General features: G+C 20.6%; 7 protein-coding genes across 7 annotated transcripts; 2 read left to right on the plus strand and 5 right to left on the minus strand.

The window, feature by feature from the left end:
* Positions 1-699: 699 nt before the first annotated feature.
* SRAE_2000453800 (Astacin-like metalloendopeptidase) lies at positions 700-1,925 on the minus strand (the record flags this gene model as incomplete). Its single annotated transcript, XM_024643420.1, has 2 exons — positions 700-1,818; positions 1,866-1,925. The coding sequence occupies 2 exons, from the start codon at positions 1,923-1,925 to the stop codon at positions 700-702; spliced, it is 1,179 nt and encodes a 392-aa protein (XP_024509091.1).
* Positions 1,926-2,870: 945 nt separating this feature from the next.
* SRAE_2000453900 (Astacin-like metalloendopeptidase) lies at positions 2,871-4,227 on the minus strand (the record flags this gene model as incomplete). Its single annotated transcript, XM_024643421.1, has 2 exons — positions 2,871-3,983; positions 4,168-4,227. 2 exons carry the CDS (start codon positions 4,225-4,227, stop codon positions 2,871-2,873), a joined length of 1,173 nt encoding a protein of 390 aa, XP_024509092.1.
* An 862-nt stretch (positions 4,228-5,089) lies between these two features.
* SRAE_2000454000 (Astacin-like metalloendopeptidase) lies at positions 5,090-6,293 on the minus strand (the record flags this gene model as incomplete). Its single annotated transcript, XM_024643422.1, has 2 exons — positions 5,090-6,187; positions 6,231-6,293. The coding sequence occupies 2 exons, from the start codon at positions 6,291-6,293 to the stop codon at positions 5,090-5,092; spliced, it is 1,161 nt and encodes a 386-aa protein (XP_024509093.1).
* A 443-nt stretch (positions 6,294-6,736) lies between these two features.
* Positions 6,737-9,813, minus strand: SRAE_2000454100 (Aminoglycoside phosphotransferase domain and Acyl-CoA oxidase/dehydrogenase, central domain and HAD hydrolase, subfamily IA and Acyl-CoA dehydrogenase/oxidase C-terminal domain and Acyl-CoA dehydrogenase/oxidase, N-terminal and middle domain and Protein kinase-like domain and Predicted HAD-superfamily phosphatase, subfamily IA/Epoxide hydrolase, N-terminal domain and Acyl-CoA dehydrogenase/oxidase, N-terminal domain and HAD-like domain-containing protein; the record flags this gene model as incomplete). Its single annotated transcript, XM_024643423.1, has 2 exons — positions 6,737-9,672; positions 9,738-9,813. 2 exons carry the CDS (start codon positions 9,811-9,813, stop codon positions 6,737-6,739), a joined length of 3,012 nt encoding a protein of 1,003 aa, XP_024509094.1.
* Positions 9,814-10,094: 281 nt separating this feature from the next.
* SRAE_2000454200 (Protein cornichon) lies at positions 10,095-10,633 on the minus strand (the record flags this gene model as incomplete). Its single annotated transcript, XM_024643424.1, has 3 exons — positions 10,095-10,382; positions 10,434-10,502; positions 10,553-10,633. The coding sequence occupies 3 exons, from the start codon at positions 10,631-10,633 to the stop codon at positions 10,095-10,097; spliced, it is 438 nt and encodes a 145-aa protein (XP_024509095.1).
* Positions 10,634-11,762: 1,129 nt separating this feature from the next.
* SRAE_2000454300 (Sulfotransferase 6B1) lies at positions 11,763-12,800 on the plus strand (the record flags this gene model as incomplete). Its single annotated transcript, XM_024643425.1, has 3 exons — positions 11,763-12,057; positions 12,105-12,609; positions 12,647-12,800. The coding sequence occupies 3 exons, from the start codon at positions 11,763-11,765 to the stop codon at positions 12,798-12,800; spliced, it is 954 nt and encodes a 317-aa protein (XP_024509096.1).
* A 2,642-nt stretch (positions 12,801-15,442) lies between these two features.
* On the plus strand, positions 15,443-16,600 carry SRAE_2000454400 (Sulfotransferase family-containing protein; the record flags this gene model as incomplete). The annotated part of the gene is made up of 2 exons (XM_024643426.1): positions 15,443-16,059; positions 16,105-16,600. The coding sequence occupies 2 exons, from the start codon at positions 15,443-15,445 to the stop codon at positions 16,598-16,600; spliced, it is 1,113 nt and encodes a 370-aa protein (XP_024509097.1).
* Positions 16,601-17,015: the final 415 nt, after the last annotated feature.

Below are 17,015 nucleotides of genomic sequence, written 5' to 3' on the forward strand. Positions count from 1 at the left end.
ACATTATTATAAATTTCTTTATTACATTTTAATACTTCTGAATTTATAAAAAAAATTTTCATAAAGAAAAGTATTATAAACTGTGATTAAAATTTTAACAATGATATAGTTTTAAACTAATATTAAAATTATTTTTTTCTTCATTTAAATATTTATTGTAATTTTTATATAGCTTATTCTTATTACATATCTCCCTATTTTAAACTTTTTAGATAATTTTATTTAATATCAAAAGTAGAATTTTTATTACAATATTAAATCTGACAAAAAAAGATATTTTAAATATAAATATTAAGATATATATAAACGTTATAATTGTATTAAATTGTAAATCAAACGTTATAAGAAATTTTTTTTATTATACTACTAACATTAATATATAAATTTAATAAAAAAAATTAATAAAAAGTATAATAAAGCTAAAAGTATTAAGCAAGTATCATTTTGCTAAATTTTTTAAATTAAAATAAATATATCAAAAGTACAATGGCAGAAAACATTTACAAAATATATATTATGCAAAATTTCTAGGCATTCGAGTTAAAAAAATTAACTTAAAAGAATTAATAAATTATAGATATAAAACATTAAAAGTGTAAAATGTTATAATGAAAAATAGCCACAAATAGCTTATAATCTCTATTTTTTATATGAATCTACATAATATTAAGCAAAAAAAATTTTTTATTTTTAAAAAAATTAATTTTTTACACTTTTAAATTGAAGTTCAAAAAAATCTGTATTTGATTTTCCTGCGTAACGTAATACAACTTCTCTTCCTTCTGAAATTATAGTGTAATTCGTTGTTCTACCACAAAAACAAGCAGGAGACAAAGCTTTATTTTTAAGAAATTTAATATTTAAACCTGATCCTGGTTCACAAACTTGAGTCAACAGTGATTTTGCTTTTTTAATAATAATTTCAACTTTTTGATTTTCTTCTGCTCTTAAAATATAATAACAATCAATGATACCTTTCATTTTTAATGTCTGATAATTTTTTGATGCAAGATTAATTTTATTTCCACATTTTTGTGGAGATTTTTTTACAAACTTGCAAAATGGTGGTTTATAAAAAGTTGGACATTTACAAATTTTACAATTATTTGGATTTGGATATCCACCATGATAACATGTTATTTTTTCTTCATTTTTACATTTATCTTTACAATAACGTTTATTTAAAAGTTTTGTATCTAAAAAACTAAAATAACGATTCTGACCAATTGACATTGTATAGTGTTTATTCTTTGCTTTCATTGTAAATTTATTTTTTTTACCTGATATATGACCATTAAATCTTGAATAATGAAGAATAGAACCATAATCATATTTTATTCCATACGTTTCTTGCTCAATAAAATTTCCCATTTTAAAATTATGAAGACGTTCTTTATTAATTTTATTATAAAATATTGTTACGTATTGATCTCGATCTTTTCTTTGTTGTTCGTGTAACAAACCCAATGCATGTAACATTTTATGAATAACACAACCGACTTTTGTAGGTTTTTTTGGAATTCCTATTTGTAAAGGTATGACAGTTGAAACTTTTCCAACAACATCAGCATAATAAGTGTCATTTGAAAATACAAATTCTATTCCAGATCCATTGAGTAAATTATCTTTTTCAAATATTAAACAAGATTCTTTTTGGAAACTTTTAACTGCTTTATCTATTAATGATTCATTTACATTTTTATTAACTTTATATTTTATTGGAATTTCATCAAATCTTCCTATAGTATGATCTAAAGCTGCTCGACGTTTTCTAGATAATATAAGATTATTTTTATTAAACTTTAAACTTAATACATTCTATAAATAAATATTATTTTTAAAAAAAAGCTTAAATATAAACTTACATTTTCAATTATGTTAAAAATTATAACCAATAAAATTATAATATCAACTAATTTTTTCATTTTTTTATTGAAATACTTTTTTTTTAAAGAAAATATCTTTATAAATTAGTATTAATAATAAACAAGAATGATTTTTTCTTATTATCTAAAATAAGTTTATTATTATGACTAAAAAAAATATATTTATAGAAACAATAAATATATTATTATTAACAATATTTGACTATTAACAAAGTGATAATTTAAACATAATATTTGTTAATAAATTATTTTATAATTATTGGAACAATTGTACAGAATTTAAATAATAGAATCCTAAATAATTGAAATAATTTTACACTTTATATTTACATTGAATTACACCTGATATAACACTGAAAAAATAAATTTTTCAATCAATTTGTAAAAAATTACGTTTATAGTTTATTTGAAAGTAACTAAAAACGTTATTTTTTTTTGTAGATAGAATCTATTAATTATAAAAGAAAAATTTCAAATCAGAAATTAGTATATAATTAAAAAATATGATTTGAAAGTAAAAAATTTTTGTTATGATACCAACAATTATTGATTAATTATAAATTTGAATTTTTTTGATTGCCTTATTTTATATTTAAATTGTAGCTTTTTTTTGGGTTAAATATTATAAATTTGAAATATCAAAATTTTATATATATATTTTATAAATTTAACTATACATTTTGTATAAAACTTTATGAAAAAAAATTTCTTTATGGTATAATTCAAATATTATTAGAATTTATTACATTAAGAAAAATATATCATCCAAATAAATATTTTTTTAAAAACTAACATTTGTATCTAAAAGTAAAATTTAATTTATTTTCGTATTAATTATAAACAACAAATAAATTAATTAATATTTTAAAAATTAAAAATATCTTTAGGATTATAAAAATGTTGTTTCTTATACAATGTTTTAAGTAAAAACATCAAAAAATTATAAAAAAAAACTTTGTTTTTATATATTTATAAACTGTAGTTTTAAATACTTTTATATTGAAGTACAAAGAAATCTCTAGCTGATCTTCCTGCGTAACGTATTATAACTTCTCTTCCTTGTGAAGTAATCTGATAATTTTGGATATAACTACAAAAACAAGCAGGAGATAAAGCTTTATTCTTAAGAAATTTTATATTTAAACCTGATCCTGGTCGACAAATTGGAGTTGACAATGATTTTGCTTTTTTAATAATTATTCTAACTCTTTGATTTTCTTCTGCTCTTAAAATATAATAACAATTAATTATACCTCTCATTTTTAATGTCTGATAATTTTTTGATGCAAGATTAATTTTTTTTCCACATTTTTCAGGAGATGCTTTCACATATTTACAAAATGGTGGTTCATAAAAAGTTGGACATTTACAAATTTTACAATTATTTGGATTTGGATATCCACCATGATAACATGTTATTTTTTCTTCATTTTTACATTTATCTTTACAATAACGTTTATTTAAAAGTTTTGTATCTAAAAAACTAAAATAAATACCTTGACCCATTGATTTATGGTAGTGTGGGTTTTTAGCTTTTATTGTTGTTTTATTTTTTTTTCCTTTTATATGACCTGCTTCTCTTTCATAATGAAGAATAGAACCATAATCATATTTTATTCCATATGTTTCATTACCAAATATATAATCTTTTATAAAATTACCATGGTATTTTTCATCAACATTATCAAAATTTATTGTAACATATTCATCTCGATCAACTCTTTGATGTTCATGTAACAATCCCAATGCATGTAACATTTCATGAATAAGAAATCCTAATCTAGCAGGTTTTTTTGGAACTCCTATTTTCAAAGGTATAATTTCTGAGATTGCACCTAATGACTCAGCATAAAATAATTTTTTAGAAAATATAAAATCTAATCCTGTTTCATTTAATGTTTCAACTCTTTGAAATCTTAAACAAGATTCTTTCTCAAAACTTTTTATTGCTCTTTCAACTAATGATACATTGACATTTGTGTTAATTTTATATTTTATTGGAAATTTTTTAAATTTTCCCGTATTATGTTCGAGAGCTGCTCGGCGTTTTCTAGATGAGATTAAATTATTTTCATTAATTTTTAAATTTAAAACAATCTAAAAAATAATATATTTTTATATCATTTTTTTTAAATAATTTTATTTACTCAGAGAACCATAGAAATGATATCTAATTTATTTCCAAAGTTGGATGATTTTTTTAGTTTTAATAGATTAAAATTTTCCGACGTGGTAAATAATTTAGATGACTTCATTTACAGTCTACTGAGTATAAACATACATTTTCAGCATTATTTATTATAAAAATAAGTGTTATTAAAATACCAAATAACTGCTTCATTTTTCTGAAAAAAAAAATATTAATAATACTTAAATTAAATATATTTATGTAATGTTATAAAAAGCAAAAAATTTTTTTGTTTTTTCAAAATGATATAATTTTGTTATTATAACTATAAAAATATTTTTTTAAAAAACTTTATTATTACTATAAATGTTTGGCACATTATAATTTATATATGATATTTGTTTAAAAAGTCATTTTTTTTATACATTAACTTTACATATGCTGTTTGATATCAATTATTTACATATTTAAATTTGTTAACTTTAAAAAATTATTTTAATATGTCATATTATTAAATTTTATATTTCAACTATTGAAACAAACTTATTAACAAAATATAAAGTAGATTTACTTCTGTTGAAATCAAGAGTTGGAAACTTTGATTTGTTTTCTCAATTTTAACTTTTCAATTTTTGTTTGTATTTTCAAACACAATTTAATTTATAATTATAATTTACTATTTTATAGTATTTTTCAGAATTTTTTTTGTCATCTGTTACTTTTATATCATTCTAGAATTATTCAATCAACTTTTGGTTCTTTCAAATTAAAAAAAAATTTATTCTTTTAAACATTTTTTAATTTTATTTCTAAAAAAGTATTATATTCATTTTATTTAGTCAGTGTTTTTTTTATTTATATAAATAGTAAAAATAAATAAAAACGTCTGTGTCTTTTTGATGAATAAAATTTAAAATTTTTTGTTAATGTAATTTTTTAATTATTTAAAATAAATCAATACAAATTTTAGAAAAAAAAATTTTTTTTATTATAAAAACAAATTTAATTTGAAGAAAAAATTAAATTGAAAATGTCATTATATACCAACAAAAATGTAGTAAGAAATTATTGTAATTTATTTAATTCTTCTGTACTTAATTTTTATTTTATCAAATGGTGTTTTTCCTACATATCTCATAATTACAGTGTTATGTTCAGAGTTTAATTCTTTTATCATATCACGTCCACAAAATAATGCTCCAGAAACAGTTTTGTCGGCAAGATATTTAATTTCTAATCCTGAACCAGGTTGACAAACAAATTGATCTGGTATAGATAATAAATTAACAATTGATAATTTAATTCTAAAACCTGGTGGTGCTTTTATTTGAAAATAACAACTTTTTTTTCCTTTTGCTTCAATAAATTTATCTTTATCAGTAGCAAGATATTTAACATTACCACAACTTTTGTCTGACTCTTTTACTTTTAAACATAATACTCCTGTAAAAAATCTTGGACATTTACAAATTTTACAATTATTTGGATCTGTATATCCACCATTAACACATTTTAATTTTTTAGGACATATATGATTACAGTAATGCATATTAAGACGTTTAGCATCATTAAAACCATACTCTGATCTTTGTCCAAATGTTTTAGTATAACTACTATATCTTGGTAACATTGCTGGTTGATTATTAAATGATCCAGCAAATCTATCATAATGCATTACAGAACCATAATCATATTTTGTATTGTATGTTAATGAATTTGATGGTGGTTGCATAATAAAATTTGATGCAACTTGTGGATGTATATTTTGAAAAAGAATAGTAAGATAATTATTTCTATCATGTCTACACATTTCATGATCTACTCCAAGAGCATGAGATGTTTCATGGATTGCAGCTGTAAAATAATCACATGTATCTCCTAAATATACTTCTTGTGGTTTGGAATTTGAAATTTTTCCAACATATGATCGACAACCAGTTGAAAGTTTATAAAGTAAACCACCATTTGTAAAAGTATTAGTTTTTCTAAATCTTATACATGTTTCTTTTTCTAAAATTTCTAATGCTTTTTTAACTGTAGTTTCATTTACTCCTGTATCAATTTTGTAGTCAATTGGAAAAGACCACTTATATGGAACATTACTATAAATAGATTTTTTAACTCTTGTTTCAATTGATTCTAAATTGACATTAATTTTATTTTCAATTTGATTCTAAAATATAATTTTTTTATTAAATATAATTATTTATACTTACATTTTTACCAAGTATTATATTAAAAGAAATGGTTAGTAAAAGTATTGTGAATATAAAATTCATAGCTTTTTTTTATAATAATTTAATTTATTTTTTGTTTTTTTTATATACTGAATAATGATACTTATATTTTTCACCTGAAACAATAATGTTATGTGTTTTTAAAGAAAAACAATATCAAAATATATTCTAATTTATTTATCTAGAGTAAAATTTTCATGTTCTTTAAATAAATCTAGGATAAATACTTTATTATGATGTCGAAAATAGACAAAAATTTATACATAAATCAAATAAATAATATAACTATAGTACATTTTATGTTTTTATTACTTATAGAAACATTGAAATTATCTATAATTTAAAGAAAAATAACTTTTATTTTTTTAACATTTATTAGTTCATAAAATGAAATTTTATATATTTAAATCTATATTGTTTAAATAAATTAAATAATTATTTATTGTTAAAAAAAATTAAAAAAAACAACAAAAAAAAAACATTAATTATATTTTAGAAAATAATTCCTGTTTAGCTAATGACATCAAATGAACTTCATCTGGACCATCAGCTAAACGTAATGACCTAGCACTTATATAGAAAAAACTAAGAGGTGTATCTTCTGTAAGTCCCATTCCACCATAAGCTTGTATAGCCCTATCAATAACATTCAATGCAATTTTAGGTGTAGCAATTTTAATCATTGCTATTTCTTTTAATGATTTTTTTGATCCTAAAATGTCAATCATGTTAGCAGCTTTTAATACCAATAAACGTCCTGATTCAATTTCAATTTTTGACATTGCTATATCTTTTTTTATCATATCATGATTATCTAATGTTTTTCCAAATACCTTTCTATATCTAATTCTATCTTTCATTAATTGTAAACTTCTTTCAGCATGACCTATTAAACGCATACAGTGATGAATTCTTCCTGGTCCTAATCTTCCCTGAGCAATATCAAAACCTCTTCCTTCTCCAAGTATCATATTTTTTTCATTTACAATAACATTTTCAAAGACAACCTCACCATGTCCTGATGGAGCATCAAGACTTCCAAAGACCATTAGAGGTCTAATAATATGAATTCCTTTTGTATTCATTGGTACAAGAATCATTGACTGTTGAAGGTGTCTTCTTCTCTTTTCCCATCCAGAAAGACGTCCCATAAAAATACATACTTTACATTGTGGATGTAATACTCCTGTTGTAAACCATTTCCTACCATTTAAAATATAATTTCCATTACCATCTTTAATAATAAAACTTTGAATATTTGTGGCATCTGATGAGGCAACATCTGGTTCTGTCATTGCAAAACATGACTTAATTTTTCCTTCCAATAATGGAATAAGCCATTCTTTTTTTTGTTCATCTGATCCATACTTAATTAATACTTCCATATTTCCTGTATCTGGAGCATTACAATTAAAAATTTCAGGTGCAAATGGTGACATTCCCATTATTTCACATATATGAGCATACTCAACATTTGTCAAACCTTTTCCATATTTAGATGTTGGATCAATATTTTTTGTAATAAATAAATTCCATAAACCCATCTCTTTTGCTTCATTACGAAGTTTTTCAATTGTAGGATTTATTTCCCATTGATTTTGACCAATTGAATGTTGAGTAAGTTCTTTTTCAATAGGAATTATTTTATTAAAAACAAATGATTTTACCTTTTCATAGATATCTCTACTTCTTGGAGATAAACCTTCAATTGATGTTGGAAAAATACCTACTTTTTCTTTACCTTCTAATTTTTTACTATCTTTAATAATTTTAAGAGCAAATGAACTAATGAGACTTGGAGCGGATGAGAAACCTTCAGCTAATGGAGAACTAGCCTGTCCTTGCTTAGATCTTGTATAGATACCTTGAGATATAGCAGCAAAACGGAAACAAACAAATGAAATATAAAATAACCATTTTTTGTCAGTGCTTACTAATGATTTATCATAACATTTCAACAATTCATCAATATTTGGAATACCATTTGTATGAAAACTACATTCTTCATTCAATCCAGGAAGTGCATCACGCATCATTTGAGGAAGTTTTAAATTTAAACCACCAGTCATTTGAAAACTATTGTAATGTGCAAAGGCACATGTTGCTAAATCAGATAATGGATCACCTATTGTACTCATTTCCCAATCTAAAATTGCAATAATTTTATTTTTAGTTGGATGGAAGATTAAATTATCCAATCTAAAATCAGAATGAACAAGTGTTACTCTATCTTGAGATGGAATATTAGATTCAATCCATTTTAAAAGTATTTGTACCTCATTATTTTTATCTTTACAACCATTTGCTAATTCATAATTTTTCTTCCATCTTTCTAATATTCTAATCATATAATTTTTTTCTTTAGATCCAAAATCTTCAAATTCCTTTATATTGACATCAATACTATGAACTTTTTTTAATGTTTCTATCATTTCTTCATAAATTTCTTTTCTATCTTTTGGTGAAAGATTTGGTAAGTTAGGATCAACAAAAAGTCTTCCTCTAACATATTCCATTAAATAAAATGGTGAATCAAGTAAATTTTCCTCATATACATAAACTTTTGGTAATGGCAATTTTCCTTGTAAAAGACTTAATATTTTATATTCTCTTTCTATCATATGTGCTTTAGGTAATAATTTACCTGATGGTTTCTTTCTTAGTACCAATTCTTTTTCACCAAAACGTAAATAGTATGTTGGATTAGATTGTCCATGTGAAAACTTTAATATATCTAAATTATTTGTATTTATTTTAAATAAATTTTGTAAATATGGTAAAAGAATATTTGTATCTAACATATTATTTTTATCAATATTTACAACTCCAGGAGTATAGTTTCTTAAATTCATTTTTAAAATTTCTTCCATTTTTAATATTGTTTTATCAATATCTTCACATTTTATTGTAATCATTCCTGTAGATTCTTTACAACTTTTTAAATTTCTTCCTAAATCATCAATAAAAATTACTTCATTTCCTTTAAATTTCATCTCTTTTAAAATATATTCATAAATTTCTTTTTCAGGTTTTCTCATACCTAATTTACATGATTCAAAAATATAATCAAATAATTTGAGATCATTCTTTACTATTGGTAATGTTTCACTTTGTCTGGAACGATCATAATAAAAGTTATTTGTTAATATACCAACTTTTATTCCTTTTGATTTTAATACTTGTATTGCTATTCTAAATTTGTCATTTATTTTTATTGGTTTACTATTTTTAATACCAAAAATATGTCCAATTCCATCAATCTTTTCAGTTGGATGTTGAATATTATAAAAATGAGTAAATAATGGATCAAAATCTTCTGTTGTTATTAAACCTTTCTCAAGATTATGAAATAACTCAACAACATTATGTGATAATAATGTTTTCAAAATATTATCACTTTTTATATTAGTAGATAATTCATCTAAAAAAAAAAATATTTTTAAGTGATTATGATAATAAAAAATATAAATATTTATATAGACATACCTTTTCTCCAAATTTCTGGAGGTGATGGTATAAGAACACCACCAACATCAAAAACAACACAATTTATTGGTAACATTTTATATAAGAAATAATTATGTTAAGAAATATCTTTATATACAATGTTTTAACCATATGATAGGCACTATATAGATTGCTACAATATAGTTTGTAGTCAATCATACTACTATCAAAAACCTTGATTATATTAATATAGACAAAAAGTTATTTTAAATTTATAATTATAGAAGATAGATAAAATATTTAGATAAACATAAGTTTAGGTTAGAAAAAAAAAAGAAATCTTAAGTCAATATTTTTTTATATAAATTATAATATATTTTAAAATTTAGTTTATATTCAGGAAGTAGTTACCATTGTATAAATGAGAGCGTAAAGATAGTAGAAAAAGGAAATAAGGTAAAATCCAAGTTTTATCCACCCTTCTTTGTATGCTAATCTTAATTCATTTGCTTTCATTATTGTTGTTGGATCATATATTCCTGGAGTCGACATTCTTGGACGATTAAGATACCTATTAATATGGTATGCTAAAAGTGGTACATTCCAAATTATTGCACACCATTGTAATGTTATTAAGAAAAGGAAAGTTACACCTCCTTGAATGGCATATTCTGGAAGAACCAACTAAAAAATATAATTAAAAAATAACTTTTTTTTTTTCAATATTTAATTTACATTATTTAGAGATCTACATTGATCAATAGGATTTTTGTAATCAGTTTTTAATTCATCAATTGAAATAACCTAAAATAAAATTTAATAATTAAAAACATATATGTAATTTTACAACATACAATCATTATAGCCATAAAAATTCCAAATCCAACAGCTAACATACCAATTAAGTAAGCAAAAGCAACAAATGTAAATGCCATTTTGGTCCTAGAAAAGATATATTAAAAAAATGATATTATAAAGATAAAAAATTATTTGATTATTTTCATTTTTTGTTGTTAAAAAAATGGCATCTTGAAACATTTTTGGTATTATGTTCAAGTAGACAAAAATTACCAAGGTGGAGTTTTTTTTTCTAACTATAATTGTAAATCATAAAAAATATTATATATTTTCTTATATTTAAAATTTAAATCAGTATTAATATTTTAATTTAAAAAAATTGACAAATTTTTGTTAAAAATATGTATGAAAAAAAAGCATAAATTAGTTTTATATTAAAAGATTATTATTAATAATATTTTAATATTTATGTAAAGTTGCGAGAAAAAATAAAAGTGAATTTATTGTAAATATATTATATCACATTAAACAAAAATAAGATTAACGGTGAAAATGAGCATATATATAATGATAGATTAACTTGGTTTATCTATATATTTTTATTAATACAACAATTTTCTAAAATAATCTTTTTATCTTTTATAAAATGGATATTTTAGTAATTTGTATATATAATACTAAAATGTTTAAAAATATTAAGATAGTTTTACTATAAATTAGTTATAAAGTATCTTATTTGTATATGTTAATTTTTCAATTATTCAAATATTATTTTGATATCAGAATTTGTTACAACAAAGTTATTTAAAATATTTGTATGTTTGATTTATAATTTATTTATAGATAATGAGATAAGTAAAATAATAATTTATTAATTGAAAGAACTTTTGTTAATGTATTTTTAATATTTAAAATTAACAAAACAATTATTATTATTAGTATTTTTAAAATTTTCCTCAATAATTACATTTTATTTTGATAAAGATATTAAAAAATTTTTGTAGATATAACATTAAGTTAAACATCCGTAACTTTATCTTTCTAAATTATATCATTTTCAAGAAACACCAATATTTTTAGGTAAAATAAGATGTAGTTTTTATCAATTTAAACAATTATAAGTAACATTTTTACCTGATAAGTTGTTTCTGTATAAAAGACAGAATTTTTATATTATTGTATCCTTTTTTGATAAGGATACTAATATAGGTTAATATAAAAAGATTAAAATTTAATAAATTTTTTATTCTTACTTATAATAAAAATATGGAAACATTCCCTAAAGAAGTTCAAGAAATTATCATTGATACTCTCTTTGAAATGGGAGAACATGCTTCAGAAGTAACTTCTGTCATGGAAAAAAGTGATAGACCTAAATTATTTATGGTAGATGGAATATTACAACAACCTTTTGTAAGTAAGAAAAATTTAAGATCAGCAAGAAAATTAGTTCCAAGAGATGATGATGTTTTTGTTGTTACTACACCAAAATCTGGTACAACATGGAATCTTTTTATATGCTTAAATTTGCTTAAAATTGATTATATGGAAGGAACTCAAGGTTTGTATAAAAATATGTTTTTAATTATTTGTTTTTTTTTTAAATAGAAATGTTTACTGATGCTCCATTTCTTGAAAGTTTTCCTTTAGAAGTTCTTGATTTATTTCCAGTACAAAGAATTTTTAAAACACATTTTTTCTATGATTGGATACCAAAAAGTAAAAAAGCTAAATACATTTATACTGTTAGAAATCCAAAAGACGTCTTAATTAGTTATTATCATCATATAAGAAATATGAAAATAAATGATTGGGAGGATGGTGATTTTAATGTTATGTTTGAAATGTTTTTAAATGATGAAATTGAAAGTGGTGGTTATTTTATGCATGTAAAGTCATGGCTTCCTCATATCAATGATGAAAATGTTTTATTTTTAGTTTATGAAGATATGTGTAAAGATTTGAAGTCAAATATTATTAAAATTGCCAAATTTTTAGGTGGTAATGCAAATAGAATTTTAGAAGATTCAAAATTACTTGATAAAGTTGTTGATGTATGTACTTTTAAGTCAATGCATGAAAAAAATGAAATATTTTCAAGTGATATTACAATGTAAGTTAACTTTTTTTTATATTAATATAATTTTTAGGAGGACAAAAACATTCATCAGGAAAGGAGGTTCCAAAAATTGGAAAAATTATTTAACAAAAGAACAATCTGATTTAATTGATAAAAAGTTTTATGAATACTTTAAAGGAACAATTTTAGAAAATTTGTGGATTGATGAAATGTCATGGAATTAATTATTCATCTATTGAACATATTGTTTTTTTTAAAATTAATAAAAAAAAATTTAACATTATATGTAAAAATTTTATTTTCTACCAAAATTATTTTTTTCACATTAAATTACAGAAAAAATAATACAATATTACCTTTCAGTAGACAAGTTTTTAATCTGATAAATAAACTTCCGTTTTTAAGATATAAATTACTAGAAAGTGATATTTACGATAAGATTTTATTACATATTATTGAATAAAAGTAATTCATTGTTAAAACCATATTATAAAATTAAAAAAAATATTTTTTAAAATAACTGTTTTGTTTTAGATTGTGATAATTTCAAACAAAATAAAATTATATTGTTTATTTGAATTGAAAATAATAATTAAAATTCAACTTTTATCAAAACCTAATTTTATTAATACATACAAATACTATTGTAAAATATTGAGACATAGTACCGTTTAACTTTTATTCAGTGATAAATTTAAAAATTACATTTATTATATAAGTTTTTTTTAAACTTATATAAATCATAGTAACATTGAAAATTTTTTTTTACAAATAAATTTTAACATAAAATTGTTTCACTTTTTTTTATTATACTTTTCAGTAATATATAAATCTTATAAATAATTTTTTAAATGTTTAAAAGAAATTTGTGGCTGGAAAAAGACAAAAAAAAATATAACTTTTTAAAAATAATAAAATGTAAAAGTTTGTAAAATCTTCAATGAAAGACAATGCTTGTAAAAAATTTTTTTAAAAGACATTTTAAAGTTTTTTTCATAATTTTTTAAGTTGTAATAAGAAAAGTATAAACATTAATATTTCATTAAGTTGAATTTATAAGATATATTTATAAATCGTATATTGATAATACAAATTGATTTAAAAAATTAAATCAACTTAGATTGTGATTATTTAGTTTAAATTTATCGTAAAGTACATTGTAACCTAGATTTAAAATAAAATATTGATTTCTATTAATTACATAAACTTTAGTAGCACTATTAAAGATTACATCATGATACCATTTAAAAAATTTTTATGTATAAGAAAACTTGATTAAATTGGATCATAAATAATTTTTTTTTCAATTTCTGATTCAATCATTACAAAAAAAACCATTTACAGAAAGTTTTTAATGATTTACTAATATAAAAAAATGATGTAAAAAAAACTTTTTTTTAATAAAGAAAATTAAAATGTCTTATTTTGTTGAAGTTTGCAAAAGTAATGTTACATTTTGTTTCATATTCTTAAAAAAGTCTAAATTATATTTTGTTAAAAAATTTTTAAATTTTTGTATAAAGTAATTTACTTTTATTAAAACTTAACCACATTAAAAAATTTTTTTTGATTCTTTATGATATTTAATATTAAAACATCAAGTAATTTTACGACGAAAAAAAACATATAATTAAGTTATATTTCGTTGATTTTTAGTATGCATAAAAATATTACAATAAAAAAGTTGACTTTTATTTTAAAAAAAATTAAGTTATTTAGTATTAGAGATGAATAATGTTAAATGTCCACAAATATAGTTATTTATAAAAATTAGATATTTTTTACAACGTTTATTATATAAAAACTAAGAAAATTTATTTTTTTTTTGTTAATGGGAAAAGTAAAATAGTTTCACTTTATGACATTTCTAAACTGTACGATACAAATTTTTATGCAAAAGACTATAAATGATAATATTTTAAAAAGTTATTTATATAAAAAAAAAACATATTTTCTAGTTTTTTTTTTCAAAATAATAAAGAAATCATATAAAAAATGTTAAGTGTTAAAATAAAATTTTAAAAAAATATATCATTACTTTAACAGGTCTGATATGCTTATATTTCTTAAAATTTAATTGTATAAAAGATAAAAAGTTTTAAATAAATATAAATAAAAAAAGTAAAAACATTTCTATACAAACAGGTCGTAAAGTTTTCACTTTTATTTCAACTATTACTTTTAAATATAATTTTAAAAATATGTCAATTATTTAATGATATTTATAAATATATTATTTACATGATGTTAAATTTGTAAAAATTGAAATATTTTAAAGAAAAATTAAGAAAATTTGTTTATATTGCTTCAAAAAGTTTTTAATAAAACTTTTTTATATTTTTGATAACAAATTAGTCACTAACTTTTAAAAATCACCTTAAATAGTACATTGATATCATTATATCTGATCAACACCATAAATTAGAAACCAAGATACTATCAATTATAATTCAACATAAAATAGTATTGTTTAAATTTTTTAACAATTTTATTTAAAAGGATATTTACTTCTTAAATTATTTAAAGATTCCAAAAAAGATAAGAAAATGGAACATGAATTTTCATTTTTAAAAGATTATTCACTTATATCCTGTTTAAATTATTTAAATATTCAACTAAAAATATTTACGATCTTTGTTGATTTCAAATCACTAAGAACTAATTTTTTTTTCAAACTTTACTATTTCTTTTTTTGGAATATAAATAAAGTTTTTTGAAGATAAGTTGTTTTTTTAATATGTTTAAAAACTTTCTAACATAAAATTATAAAAAACAAAAAATTCAAACTAATTTCTATTTATTTCTAATTACCTAATTTTTAGAAAATTTTTATCATTCAAAAGAATTTTGTACCTCATTTAATTTTATGATGAAAAAAAAAATATTTTCAACAAGTGATAATACTATTAAACCTATTCTACTTGCTCTTATACTTTTTCTTTTTGGTATTTTATCAATAAATTTAATACCACCAAATCTTTATAAAAATGAAATTAATATGTATGAAAGATCTTTTGCTAGATATCTTCTTAATGCTATTGTTACCTCAAGAAATTTTATAAAAGAAGATGATAAAATTTTAATTAATGAAACTTTAACAAAATATATGGGTATATCACCAAAATTAATTGGTATTGTTCCACCATTTATTCCAATAACATTACGTGATCGTATTAGAACTGCACCACAATATAATTTATTAGCTTGTAGTTTACATAAACATATGTCTTCAATGATATCACCAGCTATGTGTTATCTTAGAAATGAAACTGAATATATTAATGAATATGGAATGGTTATTGCTGATAATAATGATGCATGTATAAATACTCGTGAAAAAAAAATAAATGCCTGGTTTCATGATATTAAAACAGCATTAAAACATGAATCATCTCCTTTAGATAAGTGGAAATTTTTTTCATTTTCACGAGATCCTATAGAAAGATTTATTTCTGGATTTACAAATATTTGTATTGATAATAGGTAAATAATAAATTAAAAATAAATAAATAATTAAAAATATTTTAGTATACAACTTGGAAATAAAACATGTTATGATTGTGGAATGAATCTTGAATGTTTTATTGAAACACTTTATAAAGATATGATAGGATATGCTTCAGGAAAACAATTTATGCGTTATGAAGTAGCAGCACATTTTTATCCTCAAAGTTGGATGTGTGATTATTTTCAATATTTTAATAAATATAAAATTATTCCTTATAGTTCTGTTACAATTAAAAACAAGAAATTTATAGATAGTTTAAAAAAATTATTACAAGATTCTAATGTTCCATCAGTATCAATTAATTTTATAATTGAACAATTTGAAAATACAAAAACACATCATAGAACTGTTGGTAAAAAAACTAGAAAAGATATTGAAAAGCAATTACGAAATTCACCACATTTAATGGATAGATTATATCAAATGTTTTATTTTGATTTTATTTTATTTAATTATGATATACCTAAAGAATTTATATGGAAAGGCCCAGATGTTGTACCTCCTGATACTCCGTAATACTTTTTTTTCCTCAATTTTTTTTTTATTTTCTGGTATTAAATTTAATAATTAATAGTATTGTTTTTGTATTATATCTTTTTAATCAATCTATAATTAATTGTTAGGTAAGATAGTATAAAAATCTAATAATAATAATGATCTTTATTATGATAACCTAAAAAATATTATACTATATATACAATATAAATATATTAGTTGTCTAGCATATTATTGCGTGTAATTTATACAAAATAATCAAACTTCTTTTTCTTTAACAATACTATCAATATTTAAAATAACCTTAACTTTATAACAATAATTTCATAATTCTTTTATTGAATTTTATATATTTTTATCTTAGCGAGAATTTGATTTTAATGTACAACAAAATTACACATAATTAATTGTAAATAAAAAAAAATTTGGTAAAATG

This window comes from Strongyloides ratti, assembly GCF_001040885.1.
Source record: "Strongyloides ratti genome assembly S_ratti_ED321, chromosome : 2".
In the NCBI taxonomy this organism is placed as follows: domain Eukaryota; kingdom Metazoa; phylum Nematoda; class Chromadorea; order Rhabditida; family Strongyloididae; genus Strongyloides; species Strongyloides ratti.